The sequence below is a fragment of the Melitaea cinxia genome, chromosome 21 (genome assembly GCF_905220565.1).
Source record: "Melitaea cinxia chromosome 21, ilMelCinx1.1, whole genome shotgun sequence".
Lineage (NCBI taxonomy): Eukaryota > Metazoa > Arthropoda > Insecta > Lepidoptera > Nymphalidae > Melitaea > Melitaea cinxia.
In genome coordinates this window covers 12,597,357-12,622,204 of record NC_059414.1, presented here as the reverse complement: position 1 = coordinate 12,622,204, position 24,848 = coordinate 12,597,357, and the positions used below count along the sequence as shown (strand labels likewise).

The window sequence follows — 24,848 nt, the reverse complement described above, 5'->3', positions numbered from 1 at the left end:
ATTTATTCATTTATTTATTTATTTATTTATTTATTTATTTATTTATTTATTTATTTAACACCCACAAGATAGACACTGACAATAGACACATATAATCATAAACAAAGTATCTTAAAAGCGTTATCTTAATTATAGGTGTGACACGCATTTTATTAATTTAAGCACGTATACATAAAGATTATTATAACAAACAATATTAACTAAAATACATTAAAAAACAATTCTAACATAGTTAAATAAAGTCCCGATCAATTGACCATACAGTTGAAATGAAAAACAATTTGATATGATTTGATTATAAAATTAAATTAACATTTATTGCACACAATTAAAAAATACAAATAAACATAGTGCAGTAGGAAGATGTACAAAAGTGATCTTATCGCTAAAAGGGCGATTCCTTCCAGATATAGGACAGGACGTAGAAAAGCGGTTACGCTTCAGCCTGTAATAACCCACTGCTAGGCATAGGTCTCTTTCCCCATGTAAGAGAAGGATAAGAGCTTAATCCACCACGCTGCTCCAATGTGGGTTGAGGGATATATTCCCTACTATGAGTATGATTGCTATCAGGTGTACATGATAACAACCGGGACCGACGGCTTAACGTGCTCTCCGAGGCACGGTGGGGAGACCCACAAGGACTGCGCAAACACACTCGGCATGCACGCTCACACACATATATACAAGCAGCGCACTCACGTCCTCGGCCTCGTCCAGCTCCAGCACGCAGGCGTCCTTGTCGGCGCACAGCTCCAGCGCGCTCCGCCTCCGTACACTCACACACATATATACAAGCAGCGCACTCACGTCCTCGGCCTCGTCCAGCTCCAGCACGCAGGCGTCCTTGTCGGCGCACAGCTCCAGCGCGCTCCGCCTCCGTACACTCACACACATATATACAAGCAGCGCACTCACGTCCTCGGCCTCGTCCAGCTCCAGCACGCAGGCGTCCTTGTCGGCGCACAGCTCCAGCGCGCTCCGCCTCCGTACACTCACACACATATATACAAGCAGCGCACTCACGTCCTCGGCCTCGTCCAGCTCCAGCACGCAGGCGTCCTTGTCGGCGCACAGCTCCAGCGCGCTCCGCCTCCGTACACTCACACACATATATACAAGCAGCGCACTCACGTCCTCGGCCTCGTCCAGCTCCAGCACGCAGGCGTCCTTGTCGGCGCACAGCTCCAGCGCGGGCGGCGACTCGCGCTCCGCCTCCGCGCGCACGCGCACCTCGGGGCACTCTGCGACACACACACATATAGTTATATACGGTGTTCGACTGCTACACTCTGCGCACACACACATACACGGTGTTCGACTGCTACACTCTGAGTACACACACATAGTTATACACGGTGTTCGACTGCTACACTCTGCGCACACATAGCTGCGCACATACACATAGTTATATACGGTGTTCGACTGCTATACCCTGCACACACACACACACACACACACACACACACACACAGTTATACACGATGTTCGACTACTACACTCTGCGCACACATAGTTATATACGGTGTTCGACTGCTACACTCAGCCCACATACATCTGTATACAAAATCTCACATTATTTATTTTTATTTTTCACTTTCAATATTGAACACAAGACAACAGTTTTAACATATTAATATATATATCCATTATTCACATTTTCTTGTTTTACTATTAAATATTAATTCACATAATTAAATAAGCAAACATACCAACGTCATAGCCATTTGCAGTCTTGTTTGCTGTAAACGTCTCCCAGAGAGCTTTTTGTATTTCTAAAGCGTTTTTATCATTTTCTGATGCCTGGAATTATAAATGGGATTAAATAATTATATATACTCAGGCTAATAAAGAGAAGAAACAGAGAACTTTAATAAACAAAGAAACTTAAATAACATTTTGTATTCTTTTGAAGGTAGTTTAAAAAAATCACGTGTCAAGAGTTTACATGGTTCATCATTCATGGTATTCAAATTATTTCCTGTAAATTTTTTGAATTTGGAATTGATATAACCATGTATTCATTGATATTATACCAATGTTTTGCATCATACAGTGAGAGAAATACTTGGAAACCCAATCTCACATAAAAATTAAATTATTGAAATAAAAACCTTAATAGTAGGCGGCGAGGGTGGTGGTAAGGCGACGAGACGAAGCGCCGTTCCACTAGCAAGAGCTAGCACGCTTCGCTCTCCAATAGCTATCTGTGTTTGTAGCGAGAAGATAGCGTTCGCACCCTGCACAAAAACTATGTATTACTAGTTGCGCCACACGGTTTCACCACCGTAATTTCCAATCCCGTGGGAATGTCGGGATAAAAGTAGACTATGACATATGATAGACTATTGTAGATCTCCAGTTATTTACGTACTAAGTTTAATTAAAATCGGACCTATTTGCCTGACGAGTAACAAACATACATACATCATCACCAATTTTCGCATTTATTTATGTAATTATTATTATATTAGTAGGATAAAACTGAAATGACCCAGCGGACATAAACTATTACATATTATATGACTTATTATAAAGTTGAAATGACACACTGGACAAAACACCTAACATCGACGCGAAACGGTCGATTTTTTCTTAAATTCATCTTATGTTGCTGTTGTTGTTGATATAGATATGAGCAGCGTGGTAGATTACGGTCCCACCCCTTTTACAGAAGCCAGTGTCTACTGTGTCTAGTAATGAGACGATGTTGACCTTTTTTTAAGATTTACTTTTTTTTTAATTTAAATAATTTATTATCTGTATTGACAAGCGTCAAATATTTTTGTAAACAAATTCGCTAATAACCACTATATTTTTGAACTGGTACGAGAACGAAGAGAAGGGGTGGCTATATTATTTACTGCCGTAACCACACGGCAGATTATATTATTGACACAATAATAACAAATTTTGACAGTTTCAGCCATCACTAAAATCGCGGACATAGTAATAACACTTTCGACCATTAATATTCTTACTGTCTCACGTCCAGAAAAGCCCAAAAAGGCAAAATATATTACTTTTAGATGGTGTTACCTGCATCCTCAATTTGGCCAGCAATAACTTGTGCAGTTCGTACTCCAAGAAGGGCAACTGGTCAGACAGATCTCTTGCTCCAGCTTCAGCGCCTACCGCGCGTCGACCTCTAGCGGCTATATTATTTATAAAGAAAAAATTAATATTACTAAAAAAATTGTATAGTTACAACTTTTTGCCATAAAATATTAAGGTACCAAATTGAGTCAGTATCAAGAATAATGGTATTTTTTTTACTAAGTAAATCAGCAAACAAGAGTATGATCCACTTGATGTTAAATGATAACCTTAGCTTATAGACGCCTGCAATACCAGAATCATCGCAAGCGTGTTGCTGACCCTATCCCCAATCCCACAGGAGCTCTGGCCACCTTACTCACACAGAAATACAACGCTGCTTGAAAGCAATATTATTTAGCTGTGTTCTTCAGTACTATTGAGATAATTCCATATACGGGTTGCTTCGGATTTTAAACAGAATATTTCCTGCTATGTCCTCAACAACATTGAGATATACCAAGTTTAGATGTTTCGATTTTCTTCACTGTTTTGGATCCATTTTTTTTTTTTGTACATAACATCTAGTAAAACTTTTCGGCTAAAATTAGACATTTTGCGTTGATTAAACTTACCTACAGCAGTTATTGTTATTGCTTTTGGGTATGATGCCAATCTGCTGGGTTTTAGACATGTGGCTAAGAGTACTGATGGCACTTTTCCTCTCCTGAAACAAATACAAAGTCATTAGTCATTTATTTATTTTACAGGTGTATCAACACAGCACTAGAGCGTTTTTAATAAAGACACTATGATAGATATTATTTAGTATGATTCGTTTTCAAATGATTCTTCTCTTTAGGAAGCGCTTTTGAGCCGTAATTAAAGTGAACTTCGAAATTGAAAACCAATTCTTTTATCACGAGTACAGCACGTGCGCTATGGAGCATGGGTCGTCTAGACCTATGCTGATATGTATGTATGTATGGACAACGACCTGCAGTCCCCGCACGCGGCGAACTCGGCGCAGTAGGGGCCCGCGCCCGGTGAGTACAGCACGTGCGCTATGGAGCACGGGTCGTCTAGATCTATGCTGATATGTATGTATGTATGGACAACGACCTGCAGTCCCCGCACGCGGCGAACTCGGCGCAGTAGGGGCCCGCGCCCGGTGAGTACAGCACGTGCGCTATGGAGCACGGGTCGTCTAGATCTATGCTGATATGTATGTATGTATGGACAACGACCTGCAACACCCGCACGCGGCGAGCTCGGCGCAGTAGGCGCCCGCGCCCGGCGAGTACGGCACGTGCGCTATGGAGCAAGGGTCGTCGACCTCCTCCAGCGTGTTCTTGGAACCGGTGCTCACTGAAAACAAAGATATACATTTGAAAATCGGAACACAATAAGTTGAAAAAAATTGTATATTTATTGACTAGAATGAATGAATAAATAATTTTACAACAATAAAAAAGGAAAAAAATCTACATCTGAACCTTTGAAACCAAGTCGATTGAACAAACGCTATTGATCTAGAAAAGGCGTAATAATTGCTTGGGAACAAAAAATAAGTGTGTTCTATTCACCTAAAAAAAATAATTAAATTATATATGGCTGTACTCACACAAAGAAGGTTCATCGAGTGTGAAATCGCAGTCCAGATTGATAACTGCGGCGGTACCAGAAGCGGATAAAACACATACGTCTTCTCTGAAATTAAAAAAGTATATTGAAAAAAGGATTAAAATACCAATTATCTGGTAAAATCTTTGCTATACTTTTTTTGTCATAATTTATTTTTCGTAAGTGGTTATTGTAGCAAACACTTGGACACGTGTCACCTACTCTTCGACACGTGTCACCCTCCCCTCAATACCCGTTATTCCTACTTCACCACGCGGCACACGCATTTTTATACGTGTCACTCACACAACGACACGTGTCTTTCACTTCTGAACCAACAACTGTCATCCTACTTCACCGCACGGTGCTCGCTTCAAGATACTGTAACCCACTCCCCGACACGCGTGCGCCCGCAGCTCGGTGCGCAGCTCCGCCCACCACGACACGCGCCCCCCTCCCGAGCCCGCCCACCGCCCACCTCACGGCCGCGCGCTCGGTGTAGGCCAGCACGGCGGTGCAGCGCAGCGCGCGCGCGTGCGCCCGCAGCTCGGTGCGCAGCTCCGCCCACCACGACACGCGCCGCCCTCCCGAGCCCGCCCACCGCCCACCTCACGGCCGCGCGCTCGGTGTAGGCCAGCACGGCGGTGCAGCGCAGCGCGCGCGCGTGCGCCCGCAGCTCGGTGCGCAGCTCCGCCCACCACGACACGCGCCGCCCTCCCGAGCCCGCCCACCGCCCACCTCACGGCCGCGCGCTCGGTGTAGGCCAGCACGGCGGTGCAGCGCAGCGCGCGCGCGTGCGCCCGCAGCTCGGTGCGCAGCTCCGCCCACCACGACACGCGCCGCCCTCCCGAGCCCGCCCACCGCCCACCTCACGGCCGCGCGCTCGGTGTAGGCCAGCACGGCGGTGCAGCGCAGCGCGCGCGCGTGCGCCCGCAGCTCGGTGCGCAGCTCCGCCCACCACGACACGCGCCGCCCTCCCGAGCCCGCCCACCACCCACCTCACGGCCGCGCGCTCGGTGTAGGCCAGCACGGCGGTGCAGCGCAGCGCGCGCGCGTGCGCCCGCAGCTCGGTGCGCAGCTCCGCCCACCACGACACGCGCCGCCCTCCCGAGCCCGCCCACCGCCCACCTCACGGCCGCGCGCTCGGTGTAGGCAAGCACGGCGGTGCAGCGCAGCGCGCGCGCGTGCGCCCGCAGCTCGGTGCGCAGCTCCGCCCACCACGACACGCGCCCCCCTCCCGAGCCCGCCCACCGCCCACCTCACGGCCGCGCGCTCGGTGTAGGCCAGCACGGCGGTGCAGCGCAGCGCGCGCGCGTGCGCCCGCAGCTCGGTGCGCAGCTCCGCCCACCACGACACGCGCCGCCCTCCCGAGCCCGCCCACCGCCCACCTCACGGCCGCGCGCTCGGTGTAGGCCAGCACGGCGGTGCAGCGCAGCGCGCGCGCGTGCGCCCGCAGCTCGGTGCGCAGCTCCGCCCACCACGACAAGCTCCCCCTCCCGAGCCCGCCCACCACCCACCTCACGGCCGCGCGCTCGGTGTAGGCCAGCACGGCGGTGCAGCGCAGCGCGCGCGCGTGCGCCCGCAGCTCGGTGCGCAGCTCCGCCCACCACGACACGCGCCGCCCTCCCGAGCCCGCCCACCGCCCACCTCACGGCCGCGCGCTCGGTGTAGGCCAGCACGGCGGTGCAGCGCAGCGCGCGCGCGTGCGCCCGCAGCTCGGTGCGCAGCTCCGCCCACCACGACAAGCTCCCCCTCCCGAGCCCGCCCACCACCCACCTCACGGCCGCGCGCTCGGTGTAGGCCAGCACGGCGGTGCAGCGCAGCGCGCGCGCGTGCGCCCGCAGCTCGGTGCGCAGCTCCGCCCACCACGACAAGCTCCCCCTCCCGAGCCCGCCCACCACCCACCTCACGGCCGCGCGCTCGGTGTAGGCCAGCACGGCGGTGCAGCGCAGCGCGCGCGCGTGCGCCCGCAGCTCGGTGCGCAGCTCCGCCCACCACGACAAGCTCCCCCTCCCGAGCCCGCCCACCACCCACCTCACGGCCGCGCGCTCGGTGTAGGCCAGCACGGCGGTGCAGCGCAGCGCGCGCGCGTGCGCCCGCAGCTCGGTGCGCAGCTCCGCCCACCACGACAAGCTCCCCCTCCCGAGCCCGCCCACCGCCCACCTCACGGCCGCGCGCTCGGTGTAGGCCAGCACGGCGGTGCAGCGCAGCGCGCGCGCGTGCGCCCGCAGCTCGGTGCGCAGCTCCGCCCACCACGAAACGCGCCGCCCTCCCGAGCCCGCCCACCGCCCACCTCACGGCCGCGCGCTCGGTGTAGGCCAGCACGGCGGTGCAGCGCAGCGCGCGCGCGTGCGCCCGCAGCTCGGTGCGCAGCTCCGCCCACCACGACAAGCTCCCCCTCCCGAGCCCGCCCACCACCCACCTCACGGCCGCGCGCTCGGTGTAGGCCAGCACGGCGGTGCAGCGCAGCGCGCGCGCGTGCGCCCGCAGCTCGGTGCGCAGCTCCGCCCACCACGACAAGCTCCCCCTCCCGAGCCCGCCCACCACCCACCTCACGGCCGCGCGCTCGGTGTAGGCCAGCACGGCGGTGCAGCGCAGCGCGCGCGCGTGCGCCCGCAGCTCGGTGCGCAGCTCCGCCCACCACGACAAGCTCCCCCTCCCGAGCCCGCCCACCACCCACCTCACGGCCGCGCGCTCGGTGTAGGCCAGCACGGCGGTGCAGCGCAGCGCGCGCGCGTGCGCCCGCAGCTCGGTGCGCAGCTCCGCCCACCACGACAAGCTCCCCCTCCCGAGCCCGCCCACCGCCCACCTCACGGCCGCGCGCTCGGTGTAGGCCAGCACGGCGGTGCAGCGCAGCGCGCGCGCGTGCGCCCGCAGCTCGGTGCGCAGCTCCGCCCACCACGAAACGCGCCGCCCTCCCGAGCCCGCCCACCGCCCACCTCACGGCCGCGCGCTCGGTGTAGGCCAGCACGGCGGTGCAGCGCAGCGCGCCCGCGTGCGCCCGCAGCTCGGTGCGCAGCTCCGCCCACCACGACAAGCTCCCCCTCCCGAGCCCGCCCACCACCCACCTCACGGCCGCGCGCTCGGTGTAGGCCAGCACGGCGGTGCAGCGCAGCGCGCGCGCGTGCGCCCGCAGCTCGGTGCGCAGCTCCGCCCACCACGACAAGCTCCCCCTCCCGAGCCCGCCCACCACCCACCTCACGGCCGCGCGCTCGGTGTAGGCCAGCACGGCGGTGCAGCGCAGCGCGCGCGCGTGCGCCCGCAGCTCGGTGCGCAGCTCCGCCCACCACGACAAGCTCCCCCTCCCGAGCCCGCCCACCACCCACCTCACGGCCGCGCGCTCGGTGTAGGCCAGCACGGCGGTGCAGCGCAGCGCGCGCGCGTGCGCCCGCAGCTCGGTGCGCAGCTCCGCCCACCACGCCGCCCGCGCCGCGCTCTCTCCGCCGCCGTCCACGAGCTTCACGGAGCGCGCGCACACCGTGCCGCCTGCGGGTCGGGCGCGGTCACACATATAGCCGGGTTTCTATAAAACTCGTTTTGTAACTGTTTACGATATAACGAACTGTTTTGTTACGAACTCGATATGTTCGAGACTTACCGTTATTTAAAACGAACCTTTTTCTGAATATAGAAATCGGATACGAGTTTTCTAAGGAGCTTAAGCATCTTCATCATTACATCATTACAGCCTATACAGTCCACTGCTGGACATAGGCCTCCACAAGTTTACGCCAAAAATAACGTGAACTCATGTGTTTTGCCCATAGTCACCACGCTGGGCAGGCGGGTTGGTGACCGCAGGGCTGGCTTTGTCGCACCGAAGACGCTGCTGCCCGTCTTCGGCCTGTATATTTCAAAGCCAGCATTTGGATGGGTATCCCGCCAGCGGTCGGCTTTTCAAGTTCCAAGGTGGTAGCGGAACTGTGTTATCCCTTAGTCGCCTCTTACGACACCTACGGGAAGAGAGGGGGTGGCTATATTCTTTAGTACCGTAGCCACACAGTACGCATGTAATGTACGCATTAAGCATCTTAACATGGCAAATACTATATAATATACAAAATAATAAGACACTATACACAAAAAAATGTAATCATACAGATGTGTGATGTATCAAATGTTGCTGTCGCGATACTCACTTAAGTTGAGTGTGTAAGTTACCAAGGAGTTTTGTTAGGTACAAAAATTTTTTTTCTCATTTCCTTTAAACTAATGAATAAAAGTAATTTATAATACTAGAAAAAGAATACTGCCACAATATTTTGTAATCTTAATATTATAATGCCTAACACTCACCAATATGAACAATAAAACCTGGTGGGAATTCAGTCATTGTAAGGAAAGGGTACTCCAGCATTTCCAGATTGTTACTGTTCATAGACGGCCGGAGTATTGCCCCACCGCCGCTTCCCGCGTTACCAACTGATGCGTTTAATGAACTACCTGAATATTTCATCAAAACAAATAAATATAATAACTATATTCAAGAATTCATTTGATATATTTAGCGTCAGTGCACATTGTAAGATTTTCCTGTCCGAAATATACACACCATTCTCATATTCCAATTGTATTACAATCATTGAAAAATTTAGTTTAATTATTCGAGAAGTTACCATAGCACAAATTATAAAAAATTTGAAGTATCTCATACGCCTATTAAAAACAACTACTGTGTAATAATTATGGAACATTAATCTATCATTACGGGTTCCGTTGACAAAAATATAAACACGTAAAAAAGTGATCGAAAAATATATAAATATTTCTAAAATTTAAGTATTAATTGGAAGTTTCGGTAGATAAAGTCTTTATTATAAATAAAAATGAAAATATTATTTATTCGAACACTTCATCAATATCAAAGCAAAAATGTAATCAAATAAGCTTCTAAACCAGTACATCCACCAGTGCAACTAATCAAATAAGTACACTTTCCGGTTTAGAGGATTTTCTAACGACTCATACACGTAAAAGCAATATCCCTCATTATTGGGATTTTATTATCAAATAAATAATTTTATAAGTTTTTATTTAATTAAAAATATGTTCAACCTACAAACACGGTCGTCTAGTAACTTATTGTTTGTATTTCAGTTAAATCTTACAATATGCGCTTGCCTTAGCTATTCTTTATACTGACCTTTCGGTGTTACACTGAGATCGGAATCCGAAGATCTTCGATGTATACCCATCGGCGTCGATGATGAGTTCAACGACACATTTTGCACGGTCGTCGCAACCGGCTCCCGCCCCCCGTACGATTCGTGGCGCGCGTGTCTGGGCGAACCTTTATCCTTATCCTTGTCTTTATCGCACTTATCCCGCTCAGTCCTGTCAACACCGCACGCTGCATGCGAGTTACAACACACGCTAACACTGTTAGTAGGTACGACACCCTCTACGTCTAAGCTCTCCGCTCTATCTACACTGCCCTCCGGTAGAGATGGTATGGACTCTAGGGGTGCGCCGCTAAGTATGGGATGGAAATGCTGAAGTACTGGCGTGTGAGTTGATTTACATGGAATGACGTTAGTCTCTGTTTCCTTGGACATTTTAGACGATAGCGAATCAGTTGTCGAGTGTATACTATCTTGTCTAACTAACTTTCGATGTTTCGATTCGTTTTCTTTTAATTCTTTTACTTCTTTAGTGTGGTCTTTCATTTGAGATTCTTCAACTTTTTCTAATTTCTTATTTACATCCGCAAAAAATTTCTGATCCTGATTATTTGGATCAGGGCTTGTCCGTAATAATAATGTATCTACTTTATCTATTAATATTGTTTCTATTGCCGTATGAAGTAAGCCTGTCGGCTTAAGACGTGATTTCTCTTTTTTGAATGACTTCTGTTCGTGGAAATGATGTTCATCTTTCATACTAGACGGACCGCTTAAGGAGGCCCTCGAAACTGGTTCAGACCCTATATACATAGATACTTTATTAGGAGATATAATCTCATCACTTTTATGAAGACGGTTGAAAGAGTTAAAACCGTCCTTGTCAAGACTCATCAAGTCTGTATAAGAAAGAAATGGGGAACCTAATACCGTTTCACTAGCAGCTTTAGACACAACATCAGAAGCGGAAGCAGGCTGACTAAGGGCAGTTTTAGGGTCGACTTGTTTCTTTTTTGGTAGCAAAGAATAATGTGATAAGCTTTTAATCATGCTACTTTTGGAAATCTTCGAAATTTGTCGCTTGATTCGTTTCGAGGATCGGTACATGAAGCCTTTCTTCTCTATGGGGGATGAAGGGGCGCTAATACTCTTTGAAGCTTTTTTGTGTGCAAAGGGATTATGGATTTTTATAGAGTGCGAATTTGATTTTGTTACACACTTGTGATCCTTTGTTAGAGATGTTGTAGCTTCGACGATTTCGGGCTCGATTTTATTGGGACTTTCTTTTTGTAATTCTATCTCGGTTCCTTGCGGTTCAATCAATTTGTTTAAGTCGTTTTTATCAGGTTCTATTAAGTTATCCCCTTTATTCTTATTCTTGACAGCTTCTAGTTTCGATAACTCGAGATCAGTGAGTTTTCTTTCCATTTGAGCGACAAAATTAAGATCTACGTCATGGCTGAGAACAGATTGCACAACAGAACTTGTTGTTTCCAATGTCGGCTCAACATCGCTCTTCATACCAAAGCTTTCATCATCTTCATCGGAAGAGGAATAGATCTCTGAGCTTTCGGCAGAGAGCGCAGACGAAACTGAGCCAAAGTAACCGATGTCGCCCGGTAATTTCAGAAGGTTGTCGCTTCTTATTGCTATTGGAGTTGGAGGACATGACTCCGATATCTTTCTTTCTGGCTCAACATCCGCACACTTCATGTTTTCTAGCGAACTGCAATGTATTTCTGGTATATTACCAACTACATTTCCTTTATTTTTACTATTCTCATCATCGGATATACCCAGAACCGGTTCAGATTCGCTAGTTCGACGTAAAGTTGAGGACGGCGATGCCTCAGAATCTTGGTGTTCAGAAATTTTAGCTAAACTTCTATCAGCGTGTATAACAGACCGGGCTAGTATCGATGCCATTCCATATCCTTCGTCTTGTTTATTTTCAATTTTAAGTAATTTTTTTACTTTGAACTTCTTAATCTTTTTTATCTCCTTCTTGATATCTGTTAGAGATATACGCGACGTATCTGATGAAGTCGATTTTAATGATATCTGATCATCTTGGATGGACGGACGAGAACGCTTATTAAATTTCTTTGTAAATAGATTTTCTTTTATCTTTCTTATAGTTTTGAGAGGCCCAGCAGAATCTGTTGGATATTCGCGGTTCAACAGTCTGTTTAAGTCAATTTGATCTTCGGACAAATGTTTCAGACTTTTATGAGCAACATAATCGTCTTGATAGATAGAAAGGTCACCGGGGTAACTTTTTTGACCTGACTGTTTAGACGTGTTCAGTTCTAAGCTCTTTTCGTCATCGTCGAACGTGTCTCCATCGTCTAAAAGGGCTATACCTTTAGGATTCAAGATGCTTATAAGGCGTAATAGCTCATCTTGATGTGATTGATAGTACTGATTCAGATCTGGTATACTTTCGTCGTCTGTCGCTAAAATGTCCAGGTACTTTTTCAATTGTCTAATGAACGTTTAGTCGTAACAATGACACAACACAAGGCAAACCATGCAAAACACATACACATCAATATATTTTGTTATCATATTTTTTATAGATCAAATAAATCTATTCAAGTTACATGAAATATAACAACATTTATTACATCAAAAGCTCATGTTCATAAAATATACATTTTTTATTAAAAACAACAAGGTAAAAAAAACTGCCAGTTAAAGAAAATTTTGATATCCTGGCTCTGGCAGAACAAAAATAAAATTGAATATGTTTTAAAATTTCATAAACGAAGTTTGCTCAAATTATTCCGAATCAAAATACATCAGAATAATGGAAAAAAAAAAAACGATATACTTACTGTTGAGTACACGGAATGTTCGTCTGAAAGCTCGGTATTGGTAGTGGAGTTATACTGACAGCTGTACCTGTTGAAGATAGACAGATTCTTCAGTAAAAGGAAAAATATACTTATGTAACTATAACCATTCTGTATGCAGAGAAAGTTTTTGCCATACAGGAGTATTTGCGATACATTAGTATTTAATACTAGCTGTACCTTTCGGTTCCACCCGCGTAATATAATGTCAGCATAAAAATTAGTCTACCAAGTTTCATATATATTTATGCGTATAGTACTGTGTGGCTACGGTACTAAAGAATTTAGCCACCCCCTCTCTTCCCGTGGGTGTCGTAAGAGGCGACTAAGGGATATCACAGTTTCACTACCACCTTGGAACTTAAAAAGCCGATCGGTGGCGGGATAACCATCCAACTGCTGGCTTTGAAATACACAAGCCGAAGACGGGCAGCAGCGTCTTCGGTGCGACAAAGCCAGCCCTGCGGTCACCAACCCGCCTGCCCAGCGTGGTGACTATGGGCAAAACACATGAGTTCACGTTATTTTTAGCGTAAACTTTTGGAGGCCTATGTCCAGCAGTGGACTGTATAGGCTGTAATGATGATGATGATGCGTGATAAGGAACGAGCACCCTTCCATGCCTCCATCCTCACAAACTTTGGTATTTATAATATTATTATTATAGTTCTTACCAATAGCTCTAGCGACGACTCCAGCTTCCCCTTCTAAGTCAAAGTCTTGTTGGTAGCCCACGACTGCATTTGCTCCTAGTTCAGCCGCTTTTAGACCGATCAATCTTTGTACCTGAAATTTGATAAAATGTTTATAGACATCTGCTAAACAAACACGTTTGTATAGTTTAAAATAATAAGTGGTTTTAGCTGTACATATATTACATACCTATTAAGTAACAAAAATATAGACTTGCTATAAAAAAAATTGATTGTTTAGTTTTCAATAGTATTCTACGTATTATATGGGAATTGGGAATGAAGTGGAAAAGTTAGTTTTTTTTTTGGTTTGCACATTCATATATCTGGATAAGTTTAATTTTTTCACTTATTATAAAGGATTATTATGCTGTAATCAGGCTATAAAACATCACACTAATATTGGAGAGGACCAGGGTCCATAAATAACAACATGGGTATAAACACCACCATGCTTATTACCGAGAGGTTAATGCAGGTTCATTATCAACTGATGATTTTTATTATAGAACTAAGTTGGCAAATAAGCGTACGGCTCACCTGATGGTAAGCGATTACCGTAGCTTATAGATGTCTGCAACACTGGAAGCATCGCAAGCGCATCGCCGACCCTATCCCCATACAAGCCCCAGGAGCTCTGGTCACCTTACTCACCACAGGAACACAATACTGCTTGAAAGTAATATTACTTAGCTGTGATCTTCTTTAAGATCGAGGTACTTCGACAGTCGGGCTGCTCCAGATTTTGAGCAGGATATTTGTTGTTGTTTGAATATTTTTTTTACCTGATTGCTGAGTTTGATGAAGGCGACCTGCCTCGCTTCGTTGGAAGCTCTAGGTGTTCTGATCTTGTCGATCCACTGGTATTCAGGGTCATCGTTCACTATCAGTTCCTCGACGAAACCATGTATCGCAGTCGCTCGATAACCCGGTGGAATCATTGGACCTGAAAAATTTTTTTACTTAATCCTGTAATAATGGCACTTGTATGTATGCCTAAATTTCTTAGATTTAGTAAGAATAAGAGTATAATAAATCTGTAAAGAGAAAAGTTATAAAAAGATTTTAAAAATACTTGCTATTAGTAAAACAAAATCGACGTCCAATCGCTCATCAGTCTTAAATGACTTTTTGAGACCAAAATTTAATATTTTATTTTGTTTCTTTTTTTCACTACGAACGGTCTTTTCAAAAATATTTTTTACTCGCTGTGCCCGTGACTTCGTCCGCGTGAAATTAAAAAAAAATATTATTCAGTTCGCAGAGATACAAAATACATAAATTTCTAAAATAAAAGTAGCCCAAGTTACTCCTTATTACATCAGCTATCTGCCACTGAAAGTCCCGTCAAAATCGATCCAGCCGTTTCAGATATTAGGCGGAACAAACAGACAGACAGACAAAAATTGTAAAAAATGTTATTTTTTTATATGTACCGTGTATACATCCATATGCATTTAGTAAAAAGCGGTTACTTTAATATTACAAACATACACTCCAATTTTATTTATTTGTATAGATATGTCATTAGCATTTTATTTTATTTTTATTTTCAAATTTTGAAAACTTACAGCTAAATTACAAAAATAAAAAAAGCAATGATCAAGTTATGGATAATTACAAGTTTTCGCAAATAGTATGATGGACATATGAAATAAAATCAATTTAATATAAGATCGAAAACAATAATTACGCAAACAACTCCATAGAACGGCCAAGCACACACCACTTCTGACATAAATATACTACCGTTGATTTGCGAAAAAATCGATACACAACGCTCTTTTTAGTCTTGTCACAGTTGTGCTAAATATATCAATATCAATAAATATATTTACGTATTAGCTTTGTTTAAAAATTTATACAATACATAAATATATATTTGTCTTACAATGAAAGAACTGCACGCCACAACTAGAAGTCTTATACTTGTTGAAATCGGAGAACAGCTCAACTTTCACGATCACATTCAGTTCTCCACGAATTCCATGCATTGTGTCAAAAACAGGTATCCAGCCAGACATAACCGCACCTGAAGAAAATTTAACAAATTATTTTACTATTCAAATAAATAAACGCCGGAATTACTCCTGTGTCGGGAGCCGGAAACAAACACAATACACAAGCAAAAACACCCAGATCGCGGCAATCTGTAGGACCAAAACAAATGTATGCCATGTACGGGGATCGAACCCGCAACTGCTAGCGCAACAGCCACAAACCATTGCTGTGGCCGCAGCGCCAATGCGTCGTCGTTCAATTCACATTCATTTTTGTGCTATTTTCTGTATTTTAGAATACTGAGATGTTTGCCGTGGTCTGGGTATTTGTGCAGTTTTTGTGGGTCTCCCTAACATGCCTCGAGAGTACGTTAAGCCATCGGTCCCGGTTGTTATCATGTCCACCTGTTAGCGATCGTTACTCATAGTAGGGAATATATCCGCCAACCCGCATTGGAGCAACGTGGTGGATTAAGCTCCGATCCTTCTACATGGGGAAATAATCCTATGCAGCAGTGGGATATTACAGGCTGAAGCGAATGTGAATTAGGTTAATAACAAACCTAAAAGTCATTTAAATATAACGTTTAAAAAAAATATGCTCTAAATTTAAAATGAGATACGAATTGACACTTTATTTGCAAATTGTTTTTGAGGTAGGGAACAGCAGTATAGTTGTGCTCAAAACATGAAGCAGCCCGTCTGGGAAAGTACCTCAACCTTACAAAAGATCACAGCTAAAAAATTGCTGTTCTTAAGTAGTGTTGTGTTCCTGTAGTAAGGCAGAGAACTCCTGAGGAAGATCAGTGATAAGGTCGGCAGAGCGCTTGCGATGCTTTTGGTGTTGCAGGCGTCTATAGACGGCTAGAGGCTAAGGTAACCGCTTACCGTCAAGTGGGTCGTAAGTTTGTTAAGTCGTATAACCAAATTATCTTACCCCCCGGGGGACCAGGTTTTCCATTGGCATTGTTAGCTTCCCTCGCTAGCAGTGGCGCGAGACTAATAACTACTTTTCCGATCGCATCATTCGCTGAATACGTATCGTGGTCCATTAGTCGAAGCTGGAGTGGCTCATCTTGAAGTTCTGATTCATCTACCTATTAAATTACACAATTAATGAATACAATGAATATTCACAAGAGTCGTGTTGCGCTGGCTGCCCTTTATAAGGTAGACTTCGATATTTTAAATCACCCACCATACAGTCCAGTAAATAAGTTAATTGAAAGGTCAGAAAAATGTATTCGTCTTGCAGGTAAATATATTGATAATTGTGTTTGCTCGCAAACGAAAAAAAAACCGACTTCAATTACATCGACGAGTAATACAACGCAGATCGACGAAAAAATAGTCAAGTAACAACGCATTATCAAAGATTACTCAAAAAGTAGTTATCAGATCTCGATGAAATTTATATGTGACCACATGATAAACTTCGGCTTTCGATTAAATTAAAAATCATTAAAATCGGTACATCTAATAAAAAGTTATTGCGGATTTTCAAGAAGTTCCCTCGATTTCTCTGGGATCCCATCATCAGATCCTGGTTTCCCTATCATGGTACTAAACTAGGGATAACTTCTTTCCAACAAAAATAGAATTATCAAAATCGGTACACCTAGTAAAAAGGTATTGCGGATTTTCAAGAGTTTCCCTCGATTTCTCTAAGATCCCATCATCAGATCCTGGTTTCCTTATCATGGTACTTAACTTGGGATATCTCCTTTCCAACAAAAAAAGAATTATCAAAATCCGTATATCCAGTAGAAAGTTATGCGGTATAATACAACGTAGGTCGACGAAAAAAGCGTCAAGTAAAAACGCATTATTAGATATAACTCGAAAAGTAGTTGTTAGATCTCAAATAAATTTAAATGGGACAAATTGGCACACACCACCTTTCGATTAAAAGAAAATTTGTCGAAATCGCTCCACCGAGTCAAAAGTTCTGATGTAACATACATAAAAAAAAAAAAAAAAATACAGTCGACTTGAGAACCTCCTCCTTTTTTGGAAGTCGGTTAAAAAGGAAAAATAATTTTGTGTTTTATTTTTACTTAATAACCCCTTAACCAGGAATATAAAAAAAATACTTATTGAGTATACAAAGTAGGAGGTATAGGAAAAAATAGTCAAGTAAATACGTTTTATCAAATATTACTCAAAAAGTAGTCATCAGATCTCGATTAATTTTAAATAGGACTACGTGACAAGCATCAGCTTTCGATTAAAACAAGAATTGTCAAAATGTATATACCCAGTGTAAAGTTATGTGATATAATACAACGTGGATCGACCAAAAAATAGTCAAGTAAATACGCATTATTAGATACAACTCGAAAAGTACTTGTCAGATCTTAATTAAATTATGATTACGAACACACAGACAGACGCGGCAGAAGACTTTATTGAATAATATTTCAAGAAGTACAGTAAACACTGTACAGTTTAATTTGTGTTTTGTAATCAGCGTTTTATATGTATATAAATACGTATATTATTAGACGCCTGTGCTATCATTAGCTACAATGTACATATTTAAAAAACTGTAGTAAATGTCTATTCATAACTTTTTAGACAGCATAGATGATATTCAGGGCCAGTTTCACCAGTTGTAGATATCAATATTTAACTTGTTTTTGAATAAAGATAACTTATCAACAAATGAATTATCTATTTAGAACAAACCCACAGAATATTTGATTTGATGATTTTTATTGTTAATTACTTAACAAATTTTATAGAGTTATTACATATTATCTATTCTCTTTATTTTATTGATCTTAATTTCACTTATAAAAGTATTGTAGGATATTAATACCAAAGTGCTGTGTGGTTACGGCAGTAAAGAATATAGCCTCCCCCTCTCTTCCCGTGGGTGTCGTAAGAGGCGACTATGGGATGACACAGTTCCAATACCACATTGGAACTTAAAAAGCCGACCGATGACAGCAACGTCTTCGATACCACAAAGCCAGTCCTGCGGTCACCAACCCGCCTGCCCCGCGTGGTGACTATGGGCAAAACACATGAGTTCACTCCATTTTTGGCGCCAACTTGTGGATGCCTATGTATTAGGCTGAAGTGATGAATACTAAAGTAAAAATTGATATAAATATGCAAAACTGCACTTTCATATGACAATTATTTATCAAATTAATAGTCAATAAACACATATGTAGTAGACAGACGCCAGACGAATCTATTAATAGCTTATAATCTGGATACAGTTTTGCAATCCAGCCAAACTGTGAAACAGAAATTAGATATGACCTTGCATGTTTACTCTTTAATGATTTTTGAAATTTTTCATATGCGTACATGAATTTTTTTTTTTTTACAAGTGATATACATCCACGGGCTTATGAACCCATGTCCTTTTTTATTCTAAAAACATGCAATTTTTATTTTTATTTTTTTCTATTTCAAGGTAGGCGTTACTCAGCAACATCGCTGTTCAAGTTTGACTATGTTTTTAATGTCTCCAAAAGAGACGTGAGTCCACCGACCGGTTCTTAATCTAATGTACGGTACAATTTGTTTTTTTTTTTTTTTTTATAATTATTTCCTTATAACACTACATGAATTTAATGGTATATCACATTATTAATAGTACGTTATACTCAAAATCTGGAGCAGCCCGACTGAGAAAGTACGTCGTCTTTTAAATAACAGCTAAATAACACTGCTGTCAAGCAGTGTTTTATTCCTTTAGTGAGGTGAGTATGGTGACCAGAGCTCCTGGTTCATGGATCGTCCATAAGCTACGGTACAAGCTTACCATCAGGTGAGCTGTACGCTGGTTTGCGGACCTGGTTGTATTTATAAAAAACGTTATTTAGTTTATTATAAATTATGTGATATTAAGATTTTTTTATTTTTAAAAATATTACTAACTGAACTTATATCTTCTTTTTTCTTCAGTATTCGAGTCAAATCTTCAGTTTGGGAACTCTACTACATATTTAAAAAAATAAACATTCAGGTATAGCAGTCAGCTGTTACTTATAACATTGGCATTTAAAACAAAATTCAGAACTAAGTGAATTTAAATAGGCTTCAAGAGCACCTTGAAATAATCATTAAATTAATACATACGATTTTATTTTTGTGTTACCCACACATTAGTAATAATAAACATTTTTGAATATCACATCAAAAATTGACTGTTCCATAGCTTAATTGGCTAGAGCGCCGGCACGGTCAGCCGGAGACGCGGGTTCGATCCCCGCTGAAGCGGTCACTTTTTGATATGATATTCAAAAAAAATCATTAAATTGCCTACCTTAGGAAAAGAAGATTATGTGTATATATATGTTAACAGATATTTATTATATAAATAAGAAAAATAAATTGGAAGAAAATATCTTAGGTAAACTTCAGCTTCTAGTAAAGTTTTCACTATTTTTAATATGGATCTAACAACATTTTTTTTAAATATAAATATAAATATTTACAACATACACACATGGTCATCTGTTCCTAAAGTAAGCAACTTAATGCTTGTGTTATAGGTAACAGCCGACTGGTATGGCTACATTTTTTTTTGATAAATATACATATAAATAATACATATATAAATAAATATATATATTACACCCAGACTCGGGGTGGGAATCGAATTCACAATCCCCGGAGCAGAAAGCAGGGTCACTACAAACTGTGTCAATGAGCTAGTCATATACACACATATATACATAATTATGATCAAATAATTTTGGCATTCGATTTTCCTAGTGGGTGGCAGCTACCCAGAAATATACTACTACACTTCAAAAGTCAACAGAAGTATAAATTTACTGAGTCCATGCAAGTGTATATTAATATTAAACAATATCATTATTTCAATTTTATAGAAGCATCTAATCTTTGCTAACTTCTATTACTGATTCAGAATTTAGTTTGAACTGGTTTAAAATTGCTTATCCTTGAATTATATGAACAGATTAAAAAGTTAAAAACAATTGTTAAATATAAAAAAAAAATGGATGAAGGTTTTGTCAGCAGTAATGAATAAAAAAAAAAGTTTTGCCACTACCTGTACCCAAAAAATAAATATAAGAAAGATATTAAACTGTTAAAAAAATATAATAACTTTTGCATTGTCTTGTATAATAATCCTTAATTTGTTTGCAATTTATTTCTATCCCTGAAATACTGAAGCCATATAGGGTCATTGCGCCTGTTCGCGTCCACCGCCCAATTCGCGTCCATTTTACGGATCTCAGTTTCAAAAGTCTCGAAATTAAGTATACTAAGACACCAATAAGTCGAAAAGTAATTACCGGCAATACCTCAATGTATAAGAGGCACGCACGCATAGACAAAAGTTCTGTGCGACCAAGCCATCCCGGGTAAAAAAAATAGTTGTTCAACAAGAGAGCGCGAAGGCACGGAATAATGAGAAGAAAATAGTGGGCAGCGGTTCGTTTGAAGGTAAGTCTTTTATTATTTTATGTCTATTTTGAATACATAGCTGTTTCTAGGCGTTGGTTATGATAAAAGGAATTATAATAATTATGAATTTGCTTATTTTTTTTATAGTTAACAGTTAAAATAAGGTGGACGCGAACTACTACACCGAATTTATAAAACTTCCACTTTGCGTCCGCAATGGACGCAAACTATACCTAAAGGGATTAATAATAAAACTAAATCGCGTCCATTTCTTAAATTAATTCTATAAGTTTAATACATAAAACTAATAACTACAAGTTATATATAACCTATTCTACTTTGAATGAAATATGTAATTTCTTTCTTATTTTTTTTCTGTTTAAGATGAGTTCTTTGCAGATAAGAAGAAGAAAAAAAGAACATACACAGAGGAAGATTTAAGGGAAGTTTTGCATGACATTCAAGAGAAGAGGAAATCGGTAAGACAAGCACCTATGCAAAAAATATGCTATTCCGATATTGGACAAAATCAGTGGGTGCAGACCAAGAGGGTACAAAACTTATCTACACAAATAAATAAAATTGGAGTGTCTGTTTGTAATATTAAAGTAACAGCTTTTTACTAAATGCATATTGATTTATACATGGTACATATACCAAAATAAGCAATCTCTTTACTGTATGATGCCCTAATAAGAAGTCAGCTTGAGTATAATGCGGTAGTATGGTCTCCACATGAAGTCAAATACAGTCTCATGCTGGAACATATTCAAAATAAATTCACCAGGTTTCTTTACCTTAGGCTTAATGGCGTGTATCCCTTGTATCCCTTGATGTATTCAACTTTGTTTGTATTGGGCATGGTTCGATACAACAAGTTGGAGACTAGGAGAGAGCTGGCTCTGGCAACTTATATTTTAAAATTATTCCGCGGTGTTGTCAATAATCCAGGGTTACTGCAGTGGATAGATTTGAGCGTACCCGATAGGTATCTACAACGAAAGCGGCGTCCGAGCTTATTTGCAGTACCCCACGGCAGAACCGAGCTAGTGCGCAACGGACCCCTTGCTCGTTCAGTCAGAACGCTGAACTTGGTGGCTGACACACTAGACCTTTTTTCTTGTTCGTGGAGTGAATTCGCAAAAGTTACTTTGTATATAATATGTTATGAGAATTGAATTTAATGTTTTTATATTTATTAATGTTACATTGTTTTGTTTTTAGTATTATGCTTAAGTCAGCTAATTCTTTTTTAATTATAGTTTAACTTTTTTTTTCCTTTTGCTTTTTGTCTCCTTTACTATGTCTAATGAATTGGGTTATGCCTGTAATATTAGATGTGAGAAAATAAAATAAATAAATAAATAAAACATTTTTTAGAATTTTTGTCTGTCTGTCTGTCTGTTTGCTATGGCTAATCACTGAAACGACTGGACTGATTTTGACGTTACCATCTAGATAGCTAATGTAATAAGGAGTAACTTAGGCTACTTTTATTTTAGAAATTTATTTATTTTTTAATTTTACGAACAGAACAATATTTTTTTTTAATTCCACGCGGATGAAGTCGCGAGCACAGCTAGTATCAAATAAAACCAAGTAACGAAGAAGAAAACATAACGGTATTATTAATATTTAATGCGAATGGAGATATGTGCCCACCTCGTATTTTGTTTCCATAATTATTAATCAAGGCTGATCTTTGTGGTGCTGTGTGCTTACGGCATCAAAGAATATAGCCACCCCCTCTCTTCCCGTGGGTGTCGTAAGAGGCGACTAAGGGATAACATAGTTCCACTACCACCTTGGAACTCATAAAGCCGACCGATGGCGGGATAACCATCCAACTGCTGGCTTTGAAATACACAGGCTGAAGACGGGCAGCAGCATCTTCAGTACGACAATGCCAGCCCTGCGGTCACCAACCTGTCTGCCCAGCGTTGTGACTATGGGCAAAACACAGGAGTGAACTTGTCGAGGCCTATGTCCAGTAGTCGACTGCGAAAGGCTGCTGTGATTGTAATTGCAGGCTGATCCTTTAGATTGCTTACATTCCTTTAAAATTCACAGAACAGATAATTGTTGAATTTTATAGGTGGAATTACTATTTACTTACTAAATACATGAGTACCTAATTTGTTTTTTAATTTTAAGTTCTATCAATTTTTAGAAGAATAAATAGGTGTTTTATTTACTTTATAGTGATTTATTAATGTTAATATGTTGATTTTTAAATAACTATAATTCTTCAATAAATAAATTATTAAAATCCAACCTCTCTTTACATTATCATAAAAATATCACCTCTTTATTCCTTTTCTAAGCTGGTGGACGTGAAGTGGTCCAGCGGGTGGACGAAAATTGGATTTTATGGACGCAAACTGGGTAAATCGCCTAATTCTGAAGTTTGTATTTAAATAAAATAATAACAAGACGTTTCGAACAAAACTGAAAATTAATCTTTAAATAGACTATATAACGAACACAGTAAATAAATTTTTCATAGAAATTAGTGCGGGGACATTTTTATTTTCTTCTTCAAACTTGCCAACTGCACTAAGTGGACGCGAACAGGCGCAATGACCCTATACTATAAATGTCATCTCAAGAACTGATTGCAATTTTTGAAGGTAGTTTGATCAGCTGTTATGAGTCTATTATTGCTAAAAATCACCTAAAATATAATAAAGCTTAAATTTTATATAGTAAGAATACTAAAATAATGCATACTGTATGTTGATGATTTAAGTATTGTTGCTGACTTTGAGACTGTTTGATATTATCATTTTCTAAAATGTATGATTATTTTCAAACTACCTTTTATAAAAAAAATTAAAATTTATTCGAATGAACATATTATCGCATAATTGAATATATCAGGTATCTTTTGCGTGAAAAAAAAAGGTCGACCTTTATGTAATGCTACATCAGGTACAGGCTAAAGATAATCTAGCTAGCTAAAGTTCAACCAAAACTGACCTCAAATCTGTACCATTCTGTGCTATTCCACTGCGGGTTCAACGACTTCCGACACACATCAGTCTTGTGAGTTACGCCGCCGAATTTGATTTCAACGAACGCATCCGTCGTATCGCTAGCCCTATCCATCACCGGTAAATTACGACCAGCCAACACTTTAACCTTTATTTTACCAGGCATTTTAACTTATTCCCACGATCTTTAATAAAACAAATACTACTATTTATCACACTTCAATAGTTAGCACGAAAATTCACAAATAATCAATTTACAAGTCTAATCACTTGAATAAACAGCTCAGAGCTACATTGACACATATATTTGAGCTGCCTTTCTTAAAGATCACTTTTCAAACCTCTTATATGAATCCGAAGGGTACTTAAACAACTTTTTCACTATTTTAAACCACACAAAAACATTACACGCGTTCCTATTGGTGTAAACATTGCGGTTTTACAAAGCATTTACGCAGCGTATTAAATTTTTGACAAATAAAACACCTTTAGCGCCTCTACAGTAGCGAAAGCGTGTTGTTATAAATTTCTTAAATGTTTATTTATAGAACTGTAAGATATAAATAATACTGAAACTCGGACGAAATTTTACACAGCTGTGATGTCTAATTCAAATGTCAACAGGCGAACGTCAAACAATCACGATTGTTGAGAATAGGTATGTACTGCTACATTCCGTTTTCTGGTAAAAAGTAGTATATTATTAATTATGAATATTATAAAAAGCTTTAAACTTTAGATTTAAATAATATTATCCCGTTCAAAAGTCTTTTAAACTGGCGTGAATAAGGTCGGGTATGTCGTAGATTACCTACTTAATTTTACTGTTGCCGTACAGGTCTTGTTTTTGCACTTTCGCAGTAACTGGAGGTAAGGGTGAGAGGAATGAGGTACAGCATCGAGTTTAGTCGGTTTAGTATCCACAGAGTACTTTGTATATATAGGAAATTAGTATCGCACCGGCTATACTCTTTGGCGCCGGCAGCGACGGGAGACTATACATCCTCGTAGTGTTCCATTTTTGTTGACAGCAAGTTCATGATTTGTATCTATCGTATCATATATTATAATATTGTATTTTTTTTTTAATCTTTCGTGATTTCTTATGAAGAAAAAGAACTGAGTTCTGGGT

General features: G+C 41.9%; 1 protein-coding gene across 1 annotated transcript in view; it reads right to left on the bottom strand.

Moving 5' to 3' along the window:
* Positions 1-23,958, bottom strand: part of LOC123663956 (C2 domain-containing protein 5) — a 28,633-nt gene extending 4,675 nt beyond the window's left edge. Inside the window, exons 1-16 of the mRNA XM_045598593.1 lie at positions 23,703-23,958; positions 16,264-16,423; positions 15,218-15,358; positions 14,112-14,272; positions 13,309-13,420; positions 12,617-12,683; positions 9,803-12,264; positions 8,956-9,102; positions 7,986-8,145; positions 4,661-4,746; positions 4,284-4,404; positions 3,672-3,763; positions 3,040-3,155; positions 2,115-2,240; positions 1,713-1,803; positions 1,135-1,292 (exon numbers count right to left, since the gene is read on the bottom strand). Coding sequence (XP_045454549.1) covers positions 1,135-1,292; positions 1,713-1,803; positions 2,115-2,240; positions 3,040-3,155; positions 3,672-3,763; positions 4,284-4,404; positions 4,661-4,746; positions 7,986-8,145; positions 8,956-9,102; positions 9,803-12,264; positions 12,617-12,683; positions 13,309-13,420; positions 14,112-14,272; positions 15,218-15,358; positions 16,264-16,423; positions 23,703-23,882 — 4,380 coding nt within the window. The 5' untranslated portion in view covers positions 23,883-23,958. The remainder of the gene's footprint in view (positions 1-1,134; positions 1,293-1,712; positions 1,804-2,114; positions 2,241-3,039; positions 3,156-3,671; positions 3,764-4,283; positions 4,405-4,660; positions 4,747-7,985; positions 8,146-8,955; positions 9,103-9,802; positions 12,265-12,616; positions 12,684-13,308; positions 13,421-14,111; positions 14,273-15,217; positions 15,359-16,263; positions 16,424-23,702) is intronic.
* Between the last annotated feature and the right edge of the window lie 890 nt (positions 23,959-24,848).